A 24,110-nucleotide genomic window follows, 5' to 3' on the forward strand; every position below is an offset into this window, starting at 1 on the left:
GTGAGAATAGAGCTATAATACATTCCTTTCAACAAAAAAAAAAAAAAAGAAAGAAAGAAAAAGAAAAAATCTCTACTTATGGACTGCATAGATGATTTTCACCAGTAACCCATGAGAACTTTCTACATCTGCAAATACAGGATGTACACAAGCATCACTTTCTACATCTGCAAATACAGGATGTATCAAAGAGTGCAGCACTACTGGTTCAAGAAAATTTTATGTAAAGCCCAGGGAAATCTATATGACATGAATCCTGAGCTTAATGTGTCAATATCAACAGTTCGTAACGTGTTTACATTGAATTGGAAAGAGCCTCTCTTCTGTGATTCATTTTTAAAATATGTATTTTAGTCGTACGGGAGCAACGGATAAAAAAAAAAAAAAACAGTTGTGGTTTTTTTTTTTTTGTGGTTGTTGTGGTATTTTATATGTTGCTCCGGTACGAATAAAATATATATTTTAAAAATGTTTATTACATTGCCATCTAAGGATGAAACCATACAAATTACAGCTCATATGGTTCGAGCCCGTGACTACCAAATACGGAGGATGCGGAAAGGTCAGGGAATGACCACCTCATATCCCCAGAGCAATACGGCCTTAGTTGCTAATGCTCGTAAAGAAATAAAAAAACAAATAAAAAAAAAACAGCTCATACAGAAGTCATTGAACAATGACAAAATCAAGAGGATGGAATTTTGTTGGTAAATTTCTTCATGATTACAGTTGTACAATTATGCTGCTATGTATTGCAGAATGCACATTTTCTGATTAGTGAAGAAATCTTGAAAATATTCTCTGTCACTTGGAAATGGTTTCAGATTTGAAACCATTTCCAAGAAAAAATGGTTTCATGTATCCTATTCATGCAGTAACATTTTAGTTTTGTAAATGAGGTTTGTAGATACCCTGTACATTTGATATTGTGGTATATTCCATAAAAACGCTGATGCTTGGCATTACTTTGCTAACTGCACTAGCAACAATTTTGCCATGTTGTTACATACCACTTTCACTTGGCAGTTAGAAATGGTAGTCATTTTTTTAAGTATTTACATTCAAGGTTTGTTTTTGTATGCAGATTTTCCTTTGGAACACTGGTTTTTCTAATGCATGTTTGACTGTGCATGCTAATTTTATAAGAAATGAAATTTCTTGCTGTTTGCAGCAGGACTGATGCAAAAATTTAAAGGGTTGGGGATTTTGATCCATTAAAGGAGGGACAGTATCCTATTTCATTAAAAGAATTCTAACTGATGAATATAGACATAAACTAGTAAGTGATATATAATAATCCATAATGAAAATGAAATGCTGTAAACGAAGCCATTAATATTAATTTTGATTAAAAGTTATGTTATTTATTAAGAGTTAATTGAAACACATGTGAACAATGATAATGATAAAAAAACTGAGTAAGCACACAGTTGCAGCAAATTTCATTTTTACAAATTATTAAAACTGGCTACACTCCACTCTGTAAAGTGGGCACTTTCTTCTGACCCAGTGGTGTCCACTATAGAGAGGTTTTGTTGTACTTCGAAAAAAATAAATAAATAAAATAAGAGTGGGTGGATTTTTCAAAGTCCTATTTCATATGCCTCCTAGGTCAGGCACCTAAGCATACTTTTCAATGAAAGACTCATTTTTTTTTGTGCTCTGTTAGGCACATTAAGGAGAAAATACAAAGTATATATTCTCAAATTAGAAGAATAGTGAAAGTTTAACGAGGATTAAGGGCAGGAGATCTCTTGTTAATCTTTATAAATGTATATTTGTGCTTTGTGCTGCGAGCAGTATATGCCTGTAGTACTCGGGGTTTCAAGATTAAAAATGTAGTTATAAGAAGATGCTTGATTCTTGGGGTAACCCAGGCCTGCAGGACCATCTCCAGTGATCCCCACAAAGTGCTGAAGATAAAGTGAAGAAAGGCCATCAGTACCTGAAGACTTCTCAGCATGAAGGCTGTTCATGGTTTTTTTAAAAATGTTTTTCTGTTAGAAAAATCAAGGGTTAAATGGAATGTGTTAGGTATGGCAGCAGGAGATTTACCTAGATTGTCAATGGAGGAGTCAGAGGAAAAGTAAGATACTAATAAGTCAACTATATCTTTACATGGTGCTGTTCCATCTTCATGTGAAGAGCTATAGAGGTGGAAGTATGAATGGACACAATTTGTGGCCAGTAGCTTTAGCAATAGGTCAGTGGCTTGACTACCATTTGGACAAGAAGCACTGGTATTTTCTCCCTTCAGTGCAGGGAGAAAAATGAAGCTGAAGATCTGGATCCAAACCGGTTGAATATATTATGTTCTTATGCAGAACAGCCTTTATGTACTTTTTTAGAAAACCACAGAGAAGAATTTGGAGTGGAATGATGGATTTTGGCCGTACAAGAATAATTTTGCTTATACGTTCTGGGCAAAATATTGAGATCAGAAGATTTGAAACAGTAGTTTACCAAGGGAAAGAGAAATATGAATTATGCAGTTCATCCCGCTGCATTCTTCTAATGTCATATGATATGAGTCTGAGAATGGCCATGGGACAGAGGTTTCATTGGAGAATAAAGCATCATGAAGTTTTGTTGTGAGATATCCTTACTGTAAACTTTGTCCATTTGCATTAGCATTAGCAGAGGCATATGATGCAAGAAAGCAAGACACGATGACCTGCTCTGCCAGTCTGTCTGCACTGCTCAGAAAACTTCATATCTGGCTGCACAATTACCTGCAGGTCTTTTTTGTGATCAGGCAAAAAAAAAAAAAAAAAAAAAAATCCCATTTCACACATCCGTTTGCTCTAAAGGTTTGTCCAGTTCTTCCTTCAATTTATTTAAGCTGTCAGTTTCCACAACGACAGATGGAAGTTTGTTCCAGCAGTCAACTACCTACTGGCTAAAGGCAAATTTCTGCACATCTATTCTACGTCTTTCCACAATATGAATTTATGCCCCTTCAGGTATGTAATCTGAGCAAAAGGAAGAATCCCATCAGCATTGAGCCTTCTCAAACCATTCAAGGCCTTATACACCTCAGTCAGATCACCTTGCAGGTCCCTAGCCTCCAGCTTCTGCAATTTTCAGAAATTAAGCATTTCTTGGTAAGAAGATCCCTTTATTCCCCTCACCAGTCTTGTTGGCCATCTCTGTACTTGTTCTAGCAACTCTACATCCTACCTAAAATGAGGCCTCCAGACCTGTATGCAGTACTTAAGGTGCAGCCTGACCATTGCCTTATACAAAGGGATAATCACCTCCTTATCCCTACTAGCAAAATTCCTGTATATTATTGACAAGACACAATGAGCTACAGTTCATTGTTTTCACAAGAATAGACAGAATATAAGAAACAGCACCGTATTTAGCAGTCCCCAGTCAATCAAGGCACGTGTATTTATGCATTCACGTGCCTGATTACTCGGCTACGGCAGCCGCATAAAAAAAAATTAAAAAAATTCCAGTGATTTGTAGAATTAAGAGAAAGATAGAGACAACAAATTAATTGACAGAAGGGGCAAAAATTTTAAACGAAAGGAGATTAAAAGAGAAAACTTTGATTAGCAAATCTCTCAAAAAGAGTATCAGAGTAGACCTACAGATGACCCCTGCTTAACGCTGATAATTCGTTCCCAAAACACAGAGCGCTAAGTGAATGCACGCTAAGCGAGCTCCATATTCCCATAATGTAACCTATGTATTTGTGAGTTGTGGTCTATGCCATAGAATATTTCCTAATCAATAATAAATGGTAGTGAAAAGAAGCACAAATGCTGGTCAAAATATTTAATATTAAAAATTTGTACATATAAAATATTCTCCATTATATATGTATATAATTATGTGATAAGTAACTACATTACGTATCAAAATTAAACTTAAAATGCTAATTAAAAGTCATGAATTTATTAATCCGATAGTCCTCTTCCTAGTAAACTAAAAGGGGTTTTACTTTAAAATCCCCTGCAGCATTACCACCCAACAATAAAGTCAACCGATCTTTGCTGCTTCGAAACCTGGCATGCTTTTTTTTATTCTTTCGATATGAAATTGCTTTTAGGCATTCGTTTCCAAAAAAGTCCTGTTTCATTTATGTTAAAAACTTGTTGAGAACCTTGGTCAATCAAGGCACGTGTACTTATGCATCTGCGTGCCTGACTACTCGGCAACGGCAGCTGTATAAAAAAAATAATAAAAATCAAATTACAGAGTGAAAACCCCTCTTCAATAATTTTTAGAAGTTCTTTTTTGAAAGTTTCGGCTCCTTGATCTGCACTTGTGGCTTCTCCCTGGATTTTAAATCTATTGAACCAACCCTTACTAGCTTTAAATGGTTCCACATTTTTTTTAAGATGAGCTTTTTTCAGATCATCATATAGGCTAATGGCTTTTTCTTTAATAATATTTAACTTAACGGAATTGTGCGTTAGATATTATCTTCAATAAAAAAGTCTCTTCATATCAATTATAATAGTCGGCCTAGCCATTACCAATTTAGTTCCTTGCAGTGAAACAGCTGTCTTTACCGCTCTAAAATTAATTCTTTATTTTTTATAATTGTTCTTACAGTTGAACTTGCCAGTCCTAAATTATTGAACACATTCACTTGTTGTTGAATGGAATCGATTCGCTTCAAAACATATACTTTAATTTTCAAATTCAGTCTTTTTCTTACCTTAGTAGGCTTCGTACCGCATCCAGACGTTGTTGCTTTTTAATTCTTATCTGCCGTTATTAATCTTCGAAAATGTAACTGTGTTGCATTAATTATAATATAATGTTCAAGTAAATTGTCCGTTACGATGTCTAACACTGTACCAAGTGATGACTAGATTTTGGATAAATGCATATAATGCAAATATTACAAGCAATATACTTGATCATTTTTTAAAATGTTGATCTTGGAACTATGTAACAAGTCACCATACTGCAATTAAATTAGTGTGTGAGAAAATTTCACTGAGGGTGGAAAAATTTCAATCTGTATTCTGGTAAAAGAGCGTTATAGTGAGTTGTGACAGCGTTAGAGTGAGATACGGGTTATAATATAAGAACAGCGTTATAGCGAATGAGTGTAGAGCGAACGACGTTATAATGAGGGCCTGCTATATACGTTGGTATCACCTTTGAAACTGATGGAGTGAATCATAAAGAATTTTCAGATAATAAGATGACTAGTGGTTGACACAACAGAAAATTAATATTTTATAAGAAAAAGTGAGTAGGGCGTGAAAGATTGTAAATGGAAATGGACATCATTGAGATAAGAACTGAGGCCATATATATTTGTGAATTAGGAATATTTTTGAGGTTTAGTTCTTTTTGCAGATAAGTTTATTCTATTAGTTTGACTATTTATGATGCATTGATTAAAATGAGGTAAAAGTTCAGTGGAGGAAAATGTATGAATATTATACACATTGCTAGGTAGACCTAACTCCTTAACATAATGTTTTCTTCACCTCCCCCCCCCCCACTGCAAACATGCTACTCTCCCTCCAGTTACAGTTGATAGAGTAGAAGCATAAGCCAGCCTGCAAAAACTGTTTTAAAGATATGCTCTTGAAAGTAAGAAATATTCAGTTTTCCCATGCTATTCAACATAATTTCAAAAGATGACTCATACCTTATGATAGAATAGATGGGGTGATTCCAGAACCTTGATATAGAAATGAAATGTGGTTATGGCCACTTCAAGCTTCTGCTAAGCAAAGTAATAACTTTACTTTGCTTAATAGATGGAGCCTGGAGATGAGGCACCTAATATTGTCTGGTGCAGTGATGCTAAACCAATAGAAAAATAGATGGGGTGATTCCAGAACTTTGATATAGAAATGAAATGTAGTTATGGCCACTTCAAGCTTTGCTAAGCAAAGTAATAACTTTACTTTGCTTAACAGATCGAGCCTGGAGATGAGCACCTAATATTGTCTGGTGCAGTGATGCTAAACCCATTGGAAAATACATGGGTATGCTGCCATTCATAAGTAGTTTATATTGCAAGAAGGGAATAAAAAATTTTTTGAAGAGAATGTTTTAAGGTCTCACCATCACATTTAGCTGTGAAAACTAAGTATAACTATATGACAAATTATGTAGTAACACATTTCTCATTAGAAACTTTCAAGTATTGTTACATTTTTATAATATCATTAAAGACTATTTAATAATTTAGTCAGTATTTTTTTTTTTTTTCCCTATGGCATGCAAAAATTGATATAGTTCTATTTTTGCTTATTTTTGGTACACAGTCTGGAAAAGGTTTATCATTGCTGGACTAGTATCACAGAGGGTTTTCTATTCATATGTGTTGTCACTTCCAGCATAGTATTTTTAGACCTTTTACATGGGTGTTATATCCAGGTTTATTAACAGTCCCATCAGTGTGAAGGTGTTGTTGTTGCAGAATGACTGGACTTCGCTTTGCTGAAATATGATGCACTTCACTTACAAGTAGGACCTAAATATCATCTCCATCAGTGTTTTAGACTTTTATAGCATTATAATTTAATTCTAAAGAATATTACTTTATTACAAAAGCATGTACAGCCACTCCCTTACTTACGTTAGGGTTGCGTTCCGTGGAACTTTGCAGCCATGCTCGCTGAATTTGATTGAAGCAAAAAAGAAATGTTCAGCGAACATGTAAATAGAATTATTTATTCAGTTTTTTTATCTCATGCGTAGGAAAAATTACAAAAGTGCGCAATTACAAAAATTTCAAAATTATAAAATTGCAAAAAAAAAGAGAGGGGACATCGACAAGTTTTACCTTCCAAACGTCGTTGCCAGAATCAAAGTGTACAGCTGATAAGTATGCCGCTGCAGAGGTTGAGGGCTGTGGAAATTTAGTAGGGTTTTTTCGAGCACATCACAAAATTTCTAGGGCGCCTCCGTAGCCAGGTGGGAAGGAGCAGCAGTGCGTAGCACACGCTTCTTGATTAGACCGGGGTTCGAGCCCGTCACCACCAAATACGGAGGATGTGGAAAGGTCAGGGAATGACCACCACATATCTTGTCAATATGGCCTTAGTTGCTAATGCTCCTAAAAAAAAAAAAAAAAAAAAAAAAACCAAATAACAAAATTTCTCTGCTGCTGCAGAATCTTTACTGCTGACTTCACAGCATACTTTAATGTTTTGGAAACCAGCACAATGCTTGAACCTATTAAACCACCCATTGCTGCCACGAACTTGGCTTGGGGTTTGCCGTACTTATCCTTAATATCTTCATAAGTACTTCTTGCTTTTGCTTGAATGGCCATTGGACTCGGGGCACTTGCTTCTGAATATGATTTTCCATCCATCTTCAATATAGCACTTGAATGCTGTTTGTGATCACTGTTGATCTTAAATGCATTGATCCTTTAACATGTTCTTTTATATGTGCCCTCTCCTTTGAAATATCATTCACTGTTGAAGCAGTGAGACATAATTCTGAGCAATAGATGACAAACTTTGTCTTGCTTTGTACTTCTTAATTAATCATCTTCATTTCTAAATTAATTTTGTTTCATTTCCTAACACTGCCAGCACTTGCACTTTCCGTTGGTCGCTTTCCCTTCACCATTGTAATAAGTAAATAGGAATGAAGAGAAGATTCTGAAAATTTATTTGTGTTTCTTATATGATTGAAGATTTCAGTGAAGGGGAATTCATTTCACCATAATACCATAGTGTAAAAACCCACAGAATTCCAGTTATCAGTATTATCGCAAATGAAATAACATGGAGTTTACTACCTGTTTATAATAGATTGCACTAACAGAAAAGCCCAATAAACCACAAAGGGCAAATTGTTTTTATTATTTTATGGTAGTGACCTCCAGAAATGTGCTTTATAAAAATATCACAAAGGCGTTCAAAATTGATTCTCGTAACAGAACATATGATAAAGTATTTCCATTATAAAAATAGCTTAGTTATATATAACTAAGCTTCTGAGGTCTTGGAACGAATTACCAAAAAAAGACGATTTGTTATCAGGTTCTTGTTACGATATTTTCAGAATACCTCCATTTATTTGTATGGGATGCAAAATACATTTGCACGTTTTTTTTTTAAGTTTCCACTGGCCGGCTAAAACTAACGTAAAGTCGAATTTCCATAAGTCAAGTATTACGTAGGCTGGGGAATGGCTGTGGTATGCTTTCACCATAAAGAAATTGCTGTAGTTCTGTTTATACTTATATAATTATAAATTATATATTATAATTTATAACTTATATATTATATAATTATATATATATACTCACATATACTCCTCTTTGAGATACTATGATACTATTTATTTTGTCCTTCTACTTAGGAAGCTTTCAAGATGTACTTGGGTGTTTGTCCTGTAATTAGTAATTGGGGACCAGCAGGTGATGAATTTTCTTTAGTATTTGAGAATAACCCCTTAACTGAATTTGTTGAATTACCAGAGGGCCATAGTAATCTTCAGTACTCTAATATATTTGTGGGGATCATTAAAGGAGCTCTTCAAATGGTAACTATAATTCTAACTCATCAGAAAATTAAGCTATTGTTGTATTTTAATTTAATTTATGAGTAGCTTTAGATGAGTAAAATGCTCTTCACTAGGAGTATGTTGCAAGTTGATTTTGTAATAAAATTAAATAAAATCTAGCTGTAAATTTCAGATTTCACATAAAATTAAAATAGAATTTTAGAATAGAAGTTATTTTTTACATAATTGTTTGTGGGGGAAAACTAGGAAGTCATTTAGGAAAAATGACCTACTTGAATGTGAAACATCAGTGAAACATAATTTCACTAATTGTTTCCATTTTTTTTTTTTTTTTTTCAGCTTTTCTGAATTTTGCTTTTCTTTTGAATATGTAAGCTATTCAGTACTGCCGCAAAAAACAATTGACTTCAGCCATATCAGATTATATACCAGGAAAGGGAAGTGTACCATTTCTTAAAACTAGCCTTTCACCAAACCTTTGACACAATATACCCATTATATCTGTTGTAAATAATATTTTGACACAATAAATCCATTATATATGTTACATATTTATGTTGCTCCAGTTTGTTACATAAAACTAGCATATAGGAAATCATTTTCTGTGAAGTTGAAGAACTGTTGCCACATGTTTTTGTAATGCTTTGCACCACTGTTATAATATCACCATTCTCTTCAAAAACTAAGAACAGTGGAACAGCTATCGTGCATGCACAACAACACAACTTAGACTCATTTATATGAAATATGTTTGCAAAGGTTAAGTAACATATGTAGGAAATCTAATTGTACAGTGGTTAATACAAATTTGATTTATACAAAGCACAGATCATTTCCCTGCTAAAGGGTAGCCTTTTTCTATATAACATCTGTTTATTACAAAATTAAGTTAATATATATTAAGAAGTCCATTTTTGTTCCATGAGAAATAAATGATGTTATTTTGTATGGTTAATATAAAACTTCATCTAGTCCTAATTAATTAAAGTTTAATTTATTTCTAAAAAAAATTTGATATCCAAAGAAAGTCTTGCAATGGTGGCAAATTAAGTGAAAAAAGCCTTAATATTCAGTTATGCTGCAGTGCAGATGGCAGTACAAAACTGAACCCACTTGTGATTGGAAAATTTTCTCCATCAAAGATTTTTTAATGTTTCTTTTAATCACCTTCCATGCAGTTATGAGACCAGCAGAAGTTTCTTGACAGGTAAAACCTTTTCAGCTTTGATTATTGAGAGTGGATAGAAAATGGCTTCAGGAAAAAAAAGGAACATTTTGTAGATCATTGTATAGTGCTGAGATACTAAGACTGAAGATGTTTTTCAGCTCTGGTCTCATTCGTTACTTTCTGATATCACTAGTTTTATGTAACAACTGATTCAAGGCATTATTTATATTGACAAGAGAGCATTTAAAGCCTACCAAAAAGGTATTTGATCCCCAATATACTGATAACGTACTTGATTCTCAGCAGTTTACAGTTAAAGTGAAATGTATTAGATGCCATTCATTGTGTTACTTCTTGTAAAGTATTGCATCAATGGCTTTGGTTAAAAAATAAATAAATTTATTTTATTTATTTGGTCCAGCAAGTCAATGTGATATTCTGAAATATACAAATTTTTGTAGAAGAGAAATATAAGGATTTGTATTATATTCGTATGGATATTGAAGAATTTGGTGAGTTTAGACTCGGTGATTTTCCACCAGAAGAGTTGCTGACCACCAAACTGATGATGTTTTTTGTTACCAGTGATGAAAGCAAAGGTTAAAATATGTACACTGTACTTAAGAATACATATAAGACATATGCATGCAAATGAAATTAGATTCTTTCTTTAAGTTAATTTATTAAAAGTTAATTTGGTTCATATTTCCTCTCATATTAATACTGATTCCACTTTTAATGTTTGTGTTACTAATTATATTGTTTCTTTTCTCATGCTTTTCTTATAAATAAGGCAAAATCTAAACAAAATATTCTTATTATTATTGTTAGACAAAGCTCAAGTTAATATTAATAAATATGTACCATATAAAATTATCAAGTTTTGGCATTTTTTGTGAACGTTGTTATTAAAAAACTCAAAAATTAGGTCCCTTGAACTTTATATTTAACAAAATTCTACTCTATATATTATACATTGCAAGATACTAGTGTTAGAACTGGAAGGAAAATTTTGGAAAACACTTAAAGTGCACAGAGCATGCTGAAACTCTTTTGTCTCCTCTGGAGACAAAAGCATACACTTTTGGAGGTGTGAAATTTGTAAAATACAATCCAATTCAAAAAAGAAATACAAATAGACAGCAAGAATTCTGTCACCAGGTCTCATCTTGTTGGAAGCCACAAGAAAAGGTGAATGAAAAAGTTAACTCCTAAACTTTGTTGTTGGCCTGGATTTGAGAAGCTATAGTCCTATGCTACAGAAACCTGAAGTGTGGTGTACTTAAGATTTCCATGGCATATTTGCATGTATGAGTGGTTTTTCATTTATTTTTTTTTATCTGATGAGCAAAATCAAAAAAGAGCTTGCAATGAAAAAGATGAACATCTTTTATTAGGTATTGATCTCTCATATGAGGCTATCACAGTGACCCTTAGTACAACACTTCAAAAGCAACATATCCTCTAAGAGAAATATAGTGGTACTCAGTGGTTTCTTTGTAAAAAAATATAGCTGCCAGTACTCATTCTTTGCTATCAAAAAAAATTGAAAATTACAAAATGCACCTCTTTCATTTAACTGGAGCCTAATTGACAATTTTCTAACTTTATTCTTGCCAAATGTCACTTGAGAGTTAATATCTTCAGACCAATGTGTCCTATGAAATACTTGGGCCGATATTGCCAAATAAGTATTTTTACTATCAAGCTGCCTGCTTTCTGCTGATTGTTTCAAAGTTCGTACATTTTTGGCAGCTTTGGCGGCATTTCTGTAATATTGTCCCGGAACTGTTTGTCTTTCATGAAAAAGTTATGTTGTTATTTGGTTTTTAGGAGCATTAGCAACTAAGGCCATAATGCTCTGGGAATATGCGGTGATCATTCCCTGACCTTTCCGCATCCTTCGTATTTGGTGGTGACGGGCTCAAACCCCAGTCTAATCAAGAAGCGTGTGCTACGCACTGCTGCTCCTTCCCACCTGGCTACGGAGGCGCCTGCGAAAAAGTTATACAACAGTTTCTATTTTTTTTATTCTCCCTGTACAGATCTATATCGCACTCCTGCAAGTCCATGCTCAAGTCTGATAATTCTTGAAGAGCATCTCACGTTAAACCTAAGTCTGATATAAAGTTTGTAGTCGTAATTTTCTTCTGTAATCCTTTATATGTGCATGTTTCTTTTTGGTCCCCTGTTGAATCATTCTTTGCTTCTTGAAAATGATTAACTAATGCCTCATAGTTTTTCCAAGCTGAAACAGACTGGAAATCAATGCCATCCATTGTGTGCTTAAAAATTCTACCAATTTTTAATGCAAGCACTCCCCAACTTATGTAATACTCGACTTCCGTAAATTCAACTTTACATAAGTTTTTGCTGGCCGATGTAAACTTAAAAAAATTGTGGAAATGCATTTTGCACCCTTAGAAATAAATGGAGATATTGTGAAAACATTGCAATGTGAACCCAATGACACATTTTTTTTTGGTAATTCGTTGCAAGACCTTGGGGGTTCGAGCCCGTCACCACCAAATACAGAGGATGCAGAAAGGTCAGGGAATGACCACCGCATATCCCGGAGCAATATGGCCTTAGTTGCTAATGCTCCTAAAAACCAAATAACAACAACAACAACAGCAAGACTTTGGAAATTTAAATTTTCACTATATAATTAAGCTATTTATCTCTCTAAAAGGTCATTTTTATAATGGAGCACTACCCTTTCATCGTTATATATTCTGTTATAAGAGTCAGTTTTGAATGGCTTTGTTGATGTTTTTCTAAAGAAGTGTTCTGGAAGTCACGACCATAAAACAATAAAAACTATTTGCACTTTCTGGTTTATTGGGCTTTTCTGTTAGTGCATCTAATTATAAGTGAGTAGTAAACTCGATCTTATTGCATTTGCAATAATCCCGATAATTGGAATTGTGTGGGTTTTTATGTGTTTCCCTTCACTGAAATCTTCAATCATATAAAAAACAAATAAATTTTCAGAATTTTTTTCTCTTCATTCTTATTTACTTATTACAATGATGAATGGAAAGTGACAAGTGGAAGATGCAACTGGTGACAGTGCTAGGAAACCAAACAAAATTGATTTAGAAATGAAGACAAAAATGATATTAAGAAGTAAGAAGCAGGACAAAGTTTGTCAACTATTGCAGGGAATTAGGTTTCGCTGCTTCCACAGTGCATGCTATTTCAAAGGATCAATGCATTTAAGATCAACAGTGATCAGTTATCTGGTTATTGTTATCTGGTTTTTTTTTAGGAACATTAGCAACTAAGGCCATATTGCTCCGGGGATATGCGGTGGTCATTCTCTGACCTTTCCGCATCCTCCGTATTTGGTGGGCACGGGCTCGAACTCCGGTCTAATCAAGAAGCGTGTGCTGTTCCTGCCCACCTGGCTACGGAGGCGCCACAGTGATCAGAAAACAGGTGCTATATTAAAGTTGGAGAAGATATTAATAATATGGATGGAAAATCAGATTCAGAAGCGAGTGCCCCTGAGTCTAATGACCATTCAAGCAAAAGCAACAAATATTTATGAAGATATTAAGAATAAGTACGGCAAACCCCAAGTCAAGTTCGTGGCAAGCAATGGGTGATTTAATAGGTTCAGGCATCGTGCTGGTTTCCACAACGTTAAATGAAGTCGCCAGTGCCGATTCTGCAGCAGCAGAGAAATTTTGTGATGTACTTGAAAAAATCCTACTAAATTTCCACAACCCTCAATCTCTGCAGCAGACTGTAGATGTTGATTCTGGCAATGATGTTCGAAAGGTAAAACTTGCCTGTCCTCTCCCTTTTTTTGCAGTTTTATAATTTTGTAATTGCGCACTTTTGTTATTTTTCCTACGCATGAGATAAAAAAAAATTGAATAAATAATTCTATTTACGTGTTCATTGAACATTTCTTTTTTGCTTCAATCAAATTCAGCGAGCATAGCTGCGAGTGCTGCATAAGCATTTAGGGAAATTCCAATTTATTTGCAAACTTATAAAATTCGACTTATGCAGAGTTCCACAGAACGCAACCCTTACCTAAGTCGGGGAGTGCCTGTAGTTCAATATCCAGCGAGTTTGCACACACCTTCAATTTTCTGGCATTTTTTAGCAACACATTAGACATGACATAAAGTTTAATATAAATATAAAGTTAAATCTATTGATACCTGTAACTGGTTTCACAGTATCACCAACTGATAGTTCTAATCAGTGTTTAGCGCAATGCCACAATATTAAAGAAGTAAATTTTTCTTTCATTAGTTTGTAACGGCACTTTTACTACCCACCATAACAGTTGCACCATCACATGTGACACAAACTGAGTTTTTAAATAGTTTTCTGTCATACCCGATGACTGAAGACAATCGAGCAGAAAATTAAATATTCCTTTTGCAGTAACACTTTCGAGTCAATCGAGTCCAAAAACAAATTTACAGGAGATCCCATTCCACTGTCAAATATACAAGTTTGAACATAAACAATTAAAGTGGATTTCTTACCTACCATGGTCGATTTGTCAATTATCAATGAAGTTTTACTATTCAACATAATGATTTTATTAGCCAAAATTTTTCTCATTTCATCATTAATCTGGTTCAAGATAATGCAAGCATTAGTTGAATGAAGAACATGACCCATGTCAATCCCATTAATTCTTGTAGGTCAGTCTGTGATTCAAAATTATGAAAAGACTAATTTATTTTGGTCACCTTATATGTGGTGCGAAAAATTTTTGCTGTTATTAATTTTTCATGAGATATAAACTCCTTAAACACAGATTTTCAAGAGGGCTCTTTCTCAGCTTCTGCAAGCAGTTTTATAACAGCTTCACACTGCAGACCTGGACACTAATTGCCAAAGTTTCTAAAGCTGCCAAATTTCATGTTTAGAAGGTTTAATACCTTCGTTGTCCTTCTTTTCCTTCTCTTGTCATCGATATTTTGTCACTAGTTCTTTGAAATAGTACTTAAATTTTAATTTTTTCCTTTTTTTCTTTTCCTTTTTTTTATTTTTGAACTGTTCAAAATGTCAGAGTCATTTGGATATTCAGGTATTGTGACCATGTAAACAGAGATAGGGAAAATTTATGGAAAGGATGCACTTTATGGATGGAGCACTTCCACAAAACAACAAGTGATTATTTGTCGGGGTAAAAAAAGAAAATCACTCTCTCCTAACTCGAACAGGGCACTTACAGTAGAAGGTTGACCAGAGCCCATTTTCTGCATCGGGAATACTTCCTTGATCTGTGCGCTGTTGACTATGTTTGTTTGTTATTTGGTTTTTAGGAGCATTAGCAACTAAGGCCATATTGCTCCGGGGATATGCGGTGGTCATTCCCTGACCTTTCCGCATCCTCCGTATTTGGTGGGCACGGGTTCGAACCCTGGTCTAATCAAGAAGTGTGTTTGCTATGCACTGCTGCTCCTGCCCACCTGGCTACTGAGGTGCCGACGCTGTTGACTAGTGTGACTTCTTAGTATGTGGCATAGGTGGTTGGATAGGTTTTAGGAGTACCACTAAGTTGTAGAATGGTAATCCTTTTAACTCTCTTAATTTGTGCTTAGCAGCAGCACTAATTGCCTAAATTCCTTGAAGGCCAGAAGTGCAGACAGTGCATACCCAGTTAAGTCTCTCTTAATCCATTCGTTATATGAAAATTTTTTTCGCTCAACAGAAACTGTTTTAAATGTAATTACCAAGGGGAATTCAACAAAAAATTCGCTATAAAGGATTTTGTTAGAGGTCTGAGTAATTTAAAATTCTAAAAATGGTTGTAAAGTTTTATATAACAAATATATTACCAATAGACTGAAAAATACAAATTTAGTGAAATAACTTTAAGCTTATTTGAATAGTAGGTAAACATGTGAAAAAAATTTACTGAATGTTACAAATTTCAAAATGTACTGCATCCAAATGTTGCACAGCACTGTTAATAAAGGTGCCAGTATGTTATATCATTGCATACTGTCCCAAAAAAAACGGACTGGTGCTACTTATTTGAAGGCGCCTCCGTAGCCAGGTGGGAAGGAGCAGCAGTGCGTAGCACACGCTTCTTGATTAGACCGGGGTTCGAGCCCGTCACCACCAAATACGGAACATGTGGAAAGGTCAGGGAATGACCACCGCACCGGAGCAATATGGCCTTAGTTGCTAATGCTCCTAAAAAAAAAAAAACCAAATAACCAAATAAATAGCTACTTATTTGTGATGTATCTCCTCAACCCCCCCCCCCTTGCTATATATGTTTTTGCATAAACTTCCCATTTTACCCATCCTTGCACTCCAAATGTTTGTCTAGTTCAGCCCTAAATTTATAAGCTATCAACTTCCACAACAGATGAAAGTCTGTTCCAGCAATCAACTACCTGCTGGATAAAGGCAAACTTCCACACAATCTATTCTACAACTGTCTTTCCTCAATTTGAATCTATGCCCCCTGAGGTTCTTAATCTCAGCAAGTGGAAGTATCCCATTAGCATTGAGCCTGCTCAAACCATTCAAAGCCTTGTACACCTCAATCAGATCACCTTGCAGGTGCTAAGTTTCCAGATGCTGCTACTGACAGAATTTAAGCCTGTCCTGGAAAGAGAACCCTTTTGTTCCTCTCATCAATCTTGTTGCCCTTCTCTGTACTTGTTCTAGCAACTCTACATCCTTCCAAAAATGAGGCCTCCAGACCTGTACACAGTACTCAAGATGTGGCCTGACCATTGCGTTATACAAAGGTATAATCACCTCCTTGTCTCTGCCTGCAAAATTCCTATATATCATTGACAAAACTCTATGACCTGCTCTGGCAGCCTGTCTGCACTGCTCAGAGAACTTCATATCTGACCGCACAATTACCCCCAGGTCTTTTTCATTCTCCGCCTCCCTGAGTGTAGTACCACACAGTTGGTACGTTTCTCTTGGGTTACTGCCAACTTTGCCAACCTTTGTATCATCTGCAAACTTGGACATTAACTGATATACCTTCAACGATATCATTAATAAATACACAAAACAACAATGGGCCTAGCACCGAACCCTGGGGGACCCCACTAATAACATTAGTCCACATAGAGCAGTGTCCATTTATTATCACTCTCTGCCATCTCCCACTCAACCATCCCTTTATCCATTGCATGCACTACTACCCCAATTTGTATGGCAGTCGTCCATGTGCAACAGTATCAAAAGCTTTCCTGAAATCCAAGTATATGATATCAAAATTATTTTTTGCATCCAATTCCTTTGTGACTACATCGTAGTATCCAATCAAATTGGTCAGACATGACTTCCCCTTAAAAAATACATGCTGTGTCTGAACTATTACTGCAGTCTTGTCTAGGTTATCCTGCATCACTTCTTTAACCAGTGACTTCATTATTTTCCCTGGAACAGAAGTTAAACTAACAGGTCTATAATTATTTGCATCACCCTTTGAACTCCCTTTGTGAATTGGGGATACATTTACACATCTCCAACCCATGGGGACCTTCCCCGAATCTAAAGATACAGGGGAGGTCCCCATGCTCTCATATATTTAGGCCAATGGTTTGCTGACTTCCCTTGCTGCCTCCCTCATTATAACTGGATAAATTCCATCTGCCCAAGTGCCTTTTTTATGTTTAACATCAACAATTTCTCTTCCATTTTGAATTCTGTTACAAAATCATTTAGCTCCCTGTTAGAATTCATTAAACTTTTGTCCTCTCCTTCCTTACAGAATTCCTCATGTGCGAATGTAGATGCAAAATACTCATTCAGTTTGACAGCTATCTGAGAAGGATCATCAACAGTTGAACCAACAACATCAAGTGGACCAATGTGATTCATCCCCTTCCTTCTAGAGGTTACATAATAAAGAAGTCGTTGTTTTTCTTTTCATCATTTGCCATGGATTTCTCATAATCAGCCTTCGCTTGCCTAACCTCCTTTGTGACTTGATTACAGACTGGCTTATATCTGCTGTAGGCTTCTGTGTCACTTGCTAATTTATATGCATACCATGCATTTTTCTTCTCTGCCACAGGCTTCATTAGTTCATCTGACATTCATTTAGGCCTAAATCTTGAACAGTATTTTTTAGTTGATATGAAAAGCCCTTCCAAGGTTAATTCCCTGAAGGACTCCCATTTAGAATTCACTGTTTTTAACATCAGTTGATTCCACTGTATAAAATTACATAAATGAGAGCTTACATATGCTCAATTTATCCTTCTAATTTAATGCACAAAATAGCATTAAATTAGAAGCTAAAGACAAAAATTCAATAACAAACATAATGACAGGATTCATAAAAAAGTATTTTATTTCAATGCTGTATGCACCAAATACGGAGGATGCGGAAAGGTCAGGGAATGACCACCGCATATCCCGGAGCAATATGGCCTTAGTTGCTAATGCTCCTAAAAACCAAATAACAACAACAACAACAACAATGCTGTATGTTGAACACTGGTATAGAGAAATTATCAACCTTTTTAGAGGTACAGAAATGCAAATAGTGGCAAAACCGGTCCATAAATAATATACTACACACAAAAATCACACTGTGTTATCAACGTCCGGACAAACACATGACCTCGTCTACCACATTTCTTGTAAGAATTGTTATTCATCTTATATTGGATCTACCAGATGCATTTTAAACTCAAGGGTTAAGGAACATGAAGCATCAGTTCGGGCATCACGTGCAAATGCATTGGAACTAGCATTCCATGAGATAAATGAAAAACCACACATTCCTCTTTAATGAAACCAAAATTTTAACTATTCAACATAATTATACTAAGTTATTGATTGCCGAGACTTTAGAAATGAAAATACAAAAAAACTAACGTTCGTCGTCCATTTCTCACATCTGATTCATGGGCATTCGAACGCATGTGTACCAAAGACTAATCTTCTTTCGTTAGTTTCATTCCACCCTGTGAATATGACACTAGTCGAAAAGTTATAGTCCGCTTAAGGGAGGAATTCTTAAATTTCATTGTTTTATCGCATTTTAATAGTATTTTATTCGTATTTCAGTGAGGAATTTTTAATTTCATTGTTTTATCGTACTTTTATCTTATTTTAATAGTATTTTATTTGTATTCCAAATTCGCGTTTAAGACAAAATGCATTAGCATTAGCATTAGTAGAGGCATTTGATGCAAGAAAGCAAGCTTATGCAGCTCAAAAAAAATAAATAAATAAATAAATAAAATAAAATAAATAAATAAATAAAAAATATATATAAAAATAACCACTTCCACTTCGCCCCTCTGTTCGTTCGAAATACCTGTCTAGCTGAGCCTTAAACTTATTTAGGCTATCAACTTCCACAACAAGGGATGGAAGTCTGTTCCACCAACCAACCACCCGCTGGCTAAAGGCAAATTTCCGCACATCTATCCTACATCTGTCTTTCCTCAATTTGAACTTATGCCCGCTCAGGTGATTATTCTGAGCAAGAGGGAAAATCCCATCAGCATTGAGCATGCTCAAACCATTCAAGGCTTTATACACCTCTATTAGATCTCCTCGCTGGTGCCTAGTCTCCAGACACTGTAATTTGCAAAACTTAAGCCTTTCTTCAAAAGAGCATCCCTTTGTTCCATTCACTACTCTTGTTGCCCTTCTCTGTACTCGTTCCAGCAGCTCTACATCTCAAAAAAATGCAGCTCATTTATGCAGGCCTATATACAGTGGGATTCTAGGCGTGGTCTGACCATTGCCTTATACAAGGGAATAATCACCTCCTTATCCCTGCTAGAAAAATTCCTATATATCATTGACAATACACCATGAGCTACTCTTGCAGCCTGTCTGCACTGCTCAGAGAACTTCATATCTGCCTGCACAACCACCCCCAGGTCCTTTTCATTCTCTACCACTGTCAGTGTAGTACCACAGAGTTGATATGTTGCTCTGGGGTTGCTGTTTCCCATATGTAGTACTTTACATTTGTCAATGTTAAACTTCATTTGCCACCTCTCAGCCCATCTGCTCAACGTTTCCAGATCCTGTTGCAGCAGCATAGTGTCAGTAGTGTCCTTGACAACCCTGCCAACCTTCGTATCGTCTGCAAACTTGGACATTAAGCTTGATATACCATCATCATATCATTTATAAATACAGAAAACAATAATGGATCCAATATTGAACCCTGAGGGACTCCACTAATAACATTTGTCCACGATGAGCAGTGTCCATTGATTACCATTCTCTGTCTTCTCCCTCTCAACCACCCCTTTATCCATAGCAGCAATTTGCCTCCAATGCCACACTGCTCCAATTTGTGCAGCAGTCTTCCATGTGCAACAGTATCAAAAGCCTTTCTAAGATCCAAGTACAGTCGGTCCTCATATAACACGTGTTTACATTACACGAATTCGATCATACGCGATTTATAAATAGGGGAACGATATCTTATATAACACGAACCGAATTCGCTTATGCACAATTCGCCTTCATGTTTACAAGAAATGGCAGTCGAACGCGGAATCACCCCAACTGAACGCAACACGATAGGACTGAAGAAGATTCTGAAAATGTATTTGTGTTTTATATCAGTGAAGGGGAAACACATTTCACCATAATAACGTAAAAACCCACACAATTCCAGCTATCGATATTTTGCAATTGCAATTAGATCGAGTTTACGACCAGTTTATAACAGATTCCACTAGCAGAAATGCAACTGGAAATTGTTTTTATTGTTTTATGGTAGTAACCCCCAGAAATGTGCTTTAGTAAAATGTGAGGTGTTAATAGTGTATCTCGGCCTTGACGGAGTTGTTTATTCAGTTGCTTCACACGTGCAGCTTTGTTTATGTGTATTAAGGGTGCCTCCTCGTTTTGTAATTGTGCTTTAAAAATGAGTAAAATACTTAAAAGGTGTGAAAAGGAAGCGTCCTGGCGAAGACACTGCAGATTCAGAGAGAAAAAAAAAAGCAATATCGATAAACAGAGGCGGACTGGTCAAAAATTCTTACCCGGGAAAATTTATGGTGGCCTCATACTACGGTTTATGGCCAAAATCACACCGGCCTCCGCCCCACCGGGGTTTCCCCGGTAAGGCTTATGGCCAGTCCGCCTCTGTCGATAGAGAAAAAAAATATGAAATTGTGAAACGCTTTGAGCGAAATGAAAGACCATGTGATATTGCACGTGCTACAGACCTAAATGAGGCAACGCCAAAAATTACAAAGAATGCGGAGAAAATAAAAACAACTTTCATAGCAGGAACAACTCAAAGTGTAATTAAAATCCATTAGATTAAGACACAACAATTGGAAGAGATGGAACGGCTGTCTTTTCTATCTGTTTTTCGATTTTCTATCTGTTTGGATAGAAAATCAAACAAAAAACAAGTTTGCTTACGATAGAAGCAAAAGCATTAGCAATATTTTATTACGTAATAGTCGTAATAAAATACGTAAGCATTTTATTACGACTTACGTATTATAAAATACATAAGTATTTTATTACGACTATTTTATTTAATATAATAAATTTTTTACGAATAAAATGCGTATTTTATTCGCAAAAAATACTTTTTTAGTATTAAAAAATACTAAAAATACTTTATTATAATATAATAAATAATAAAAAAATAAATATTTTTTATTATTTATTATATTATAATAAAAATATTATATTATTTTTTATTACGTATTTTAATCGTTATAAAATACGTAAGTATTTTATGACGATTAAAATTACCCGATTATTTATTGTGTTTGGTAATGTTTTGGTTCCAAATGTGTGTTCAGTCTTAGGTGGTCGGGGTTAGGTCGGCACCTAACCCCACTTTTCCCATAGGGCCTGTTGTTTATATTGCACGATTTTGCATTACACGAGGGTTTCTAGGAACACAACTATCGTGCTATACGAGGACAGACTGTATATAATATCAAAGTTATTCCCTGCATCCAGTTCTTTTGTGACTGCATCATAGTATCCAATCAAATTGGTCAGGCAAGACTTCCCCTTAACAAAACCATGCTGTGTCCGAGCTATAATTGAAGCCTTGTCTACATGATCCTGCAGTGCTTCTTTAACCAGTGCCTCCATTAATTTTCCGGGAACAGAAGTTAAACTCACAGGCCTACAATTACTTGTGTCAGCCTTTGATCCTCCTTTGTGAATTGGGGTCACATTTGCGCATCTCCTGTCCATGGGTACCTCCCCTGAGTTCAAGGAAGCTCCCATAATTATGGCTAAGGGTTTGCTTGCTTTCTTTGCTGCCTCCTTTAATATAACTGGATAGATCACATCCACCCCCAGGTGCCTTTCTTGTGTTTATCTTCAACAATTTCTCCTCCACTTTACTCTCAGAGATTACAAGATTCTCTAGCTTACTGCCAGAGTTGAATACACCTCTGCCATTCCCCTCGCTGAATAACTCCTCATGTGTGAATGTTGATGCAAAATATTCAAATTTGTTTGTTAGCTACCTGAGCAGGATCATCAACAGTTGACCCATCGATATCAAGTGGACCAATCTGATTCATCCCCTTCCTTCTAGAGTTTACATAAGTAAAGAACTCTTTACTGTTTTTCTTTGCATCCCTTGCCAAAGATATCTCGTAATCTGCCTTCGCCTGCCTCACCTCCTTTGTAACTTGGTTACAGATCAACTTGTATCTATCATAGGCTTCTGTGTCACATGTTAATTTGTATGTATCCCATGCATTTTTCTTCTCTGCCATATGTCTCATTAGTTCATCTGACATCCATTTAGGCCTAAACCTTGAACAATATTTCTTAGTTGGTATGTAAAGCCTAGTAGCTTCCAAGATAAGTTCTTTGAATGCTTCCCATTTTGAATTTGCTGTTGGGAACATCGTCAGTTGGTCCCACTGTATAGAATTTAAATACTGTCTCAGTCCATCGTAGTCGCCTTTACGAAAGCAATAACCCTTCCCTTTACCCCTAATGGTAGTTACCTCTTTGAGTAAATCCCACTTCAGCACACTGTGATCACTGCCGCCTAGTGGTTCATTTATCTGCAGATTCTTAATGCATGAAGAATCACTACTGCTAATCAAATCAAGAGTATTACTCCCTCTAGTTGCCTCCCGAACGTGCTGATGCAGAAAACAATCATCCAATAAATCCACAAAAGCTCTGGGAAATTAAAATCCCCCATTATAAGACTCTCTGATTTACTGGCCCACTCTATTTCCCTGTACAGTTTCTTATTATACTCATCAGAGTCATTAGGCCTATAGCACACTCCTACTCTCAATTTTGATCTCCCAATGCTTATCTCACACCAAACTGACTCGACACTGCAGTGTCCAGCGATGTCGATTGGCTTCACTTCCTTAGATTTTATGTATTTCTTAACTAATAGCATAACCCCTCCTCCCTTCCTATCCTGTCTATCCTTTCTGTAGACATTGTACTCCCCAAATTCCAGTTCTGCATTCCTTATATCTCTGTGACGCCACGTCTCTGAAATCCCAACAGTATCTGCCTTTGATATTTTGAGCAATACCTCAAATTCATCAAATATATTTACTAAACTCCTAGCATTGGTGTACACGCAAGTATATATGCACCTGTCCTTTTTCTTAGCTACCCTAACACAACCCATGTGTTTACTTGTACCCCAATGATTCCCAGCAGTCTCTGAAATATCCTGCATCTTATTTTCCAGGCTGCTGCTCATTCCAATAGAAGCAGTGCAAGAATCACTTTCACCTCTGCCAGTGGCTACTGTTAATCTATTAGTCCTTGTATCCCCCCAATCTAGCAGTTTTCCGACCCACCTAACATTGCCTCGATAGCATCAGCAAACATTCTTGCACCCTTTCTATTTAAGTTTATCCCATTCCTGTAGAAGCAGTCTCTCCTGTTAACAAGTACAGACCAGGCTGAAAAAAATTCTACCCCTTGAGCCCTGCACAATCTTTCCAGGGCCGAATTGATCAACAGGGCTCTCATCATATACTCCCTCCTATCGTGTCTGGGCAGCATTGCAGACACTTTCAACCCTAATTCACGGCTTTTTTTCAACAGTGACCTGTACTTGTTAAGTAATTCCGCCGGTCTCCTACTCTTAATATCATTAGTGCCAACGTATACAGCTATATCACCTTTTGTGCCCTTAAAAGATGATATCCGCCTTACAACATCATCAACCTTTGCCCCTGGCAGACATACCCTGGTCCTATACACCTATCCTTTTTACAAAGCATGTTTCCCGTTTCCCTGACAATAGAGTCACCAACAACTACTAGTTCCTTTGGGACCAGCGCATTCTGCCTTGGGGGCTGCCGCTGCGTTGCACGATGACCAAGTGCAAGCTCTGGCATTGGCGTGGGCAGCTGAGAGCTTGATGGGCCCCTCGCTTTTAATCCTTCGAGGGCATCCACCCTGTCCTTCAAGCTCTCATATAGGCCCATAACAAAGCTGAGTTGTCACCTGATTTCCTTACACTCCTTCATCATGCACAAACAAAGACATCCCCATG

General features: G+C 36.1%; 1 protein-coding gene across 1 annotated transcript in view; it reads left to right on the forward strand.

The window, feature by feature from the left end:
- The window catches only part of LOC150088219 (trafficking protein particle complex subunit 3-like), a 57,533-nt gene that overhangs the window by 15,859 nt on the left and 17,564 nt on the right, over positions 1–24,110 (forward strand). Inside the window, exon 4 of the mRNA XM_090370633.1 lies at positions 8,308–8,490. Within this exon, the coding sequence (XP_090226759.1) occupies positions 8,308–8,490 (183 nt within the window). The remainder of the gene's footprint in view (positions 1–8,307; positions 8,491–24,110) is intronic.

This window comes from Mastigoproctus giganteus, chromosome 3 (genome assembly GCF_048544385.1).
Source record: "Mastigoproctus giganteus isolate SK-2022 chromosome 3, ASM4854438v1, whole genome shotgun sequence".
Taxonomy (NCBI): domain Eukaryota; kingdom Metazoa; phylum Arthropoda; class Arachnida; order Uropygi; family Thelyphonidae; genus Mastigoproctus; species Mastigoproctus giganteus.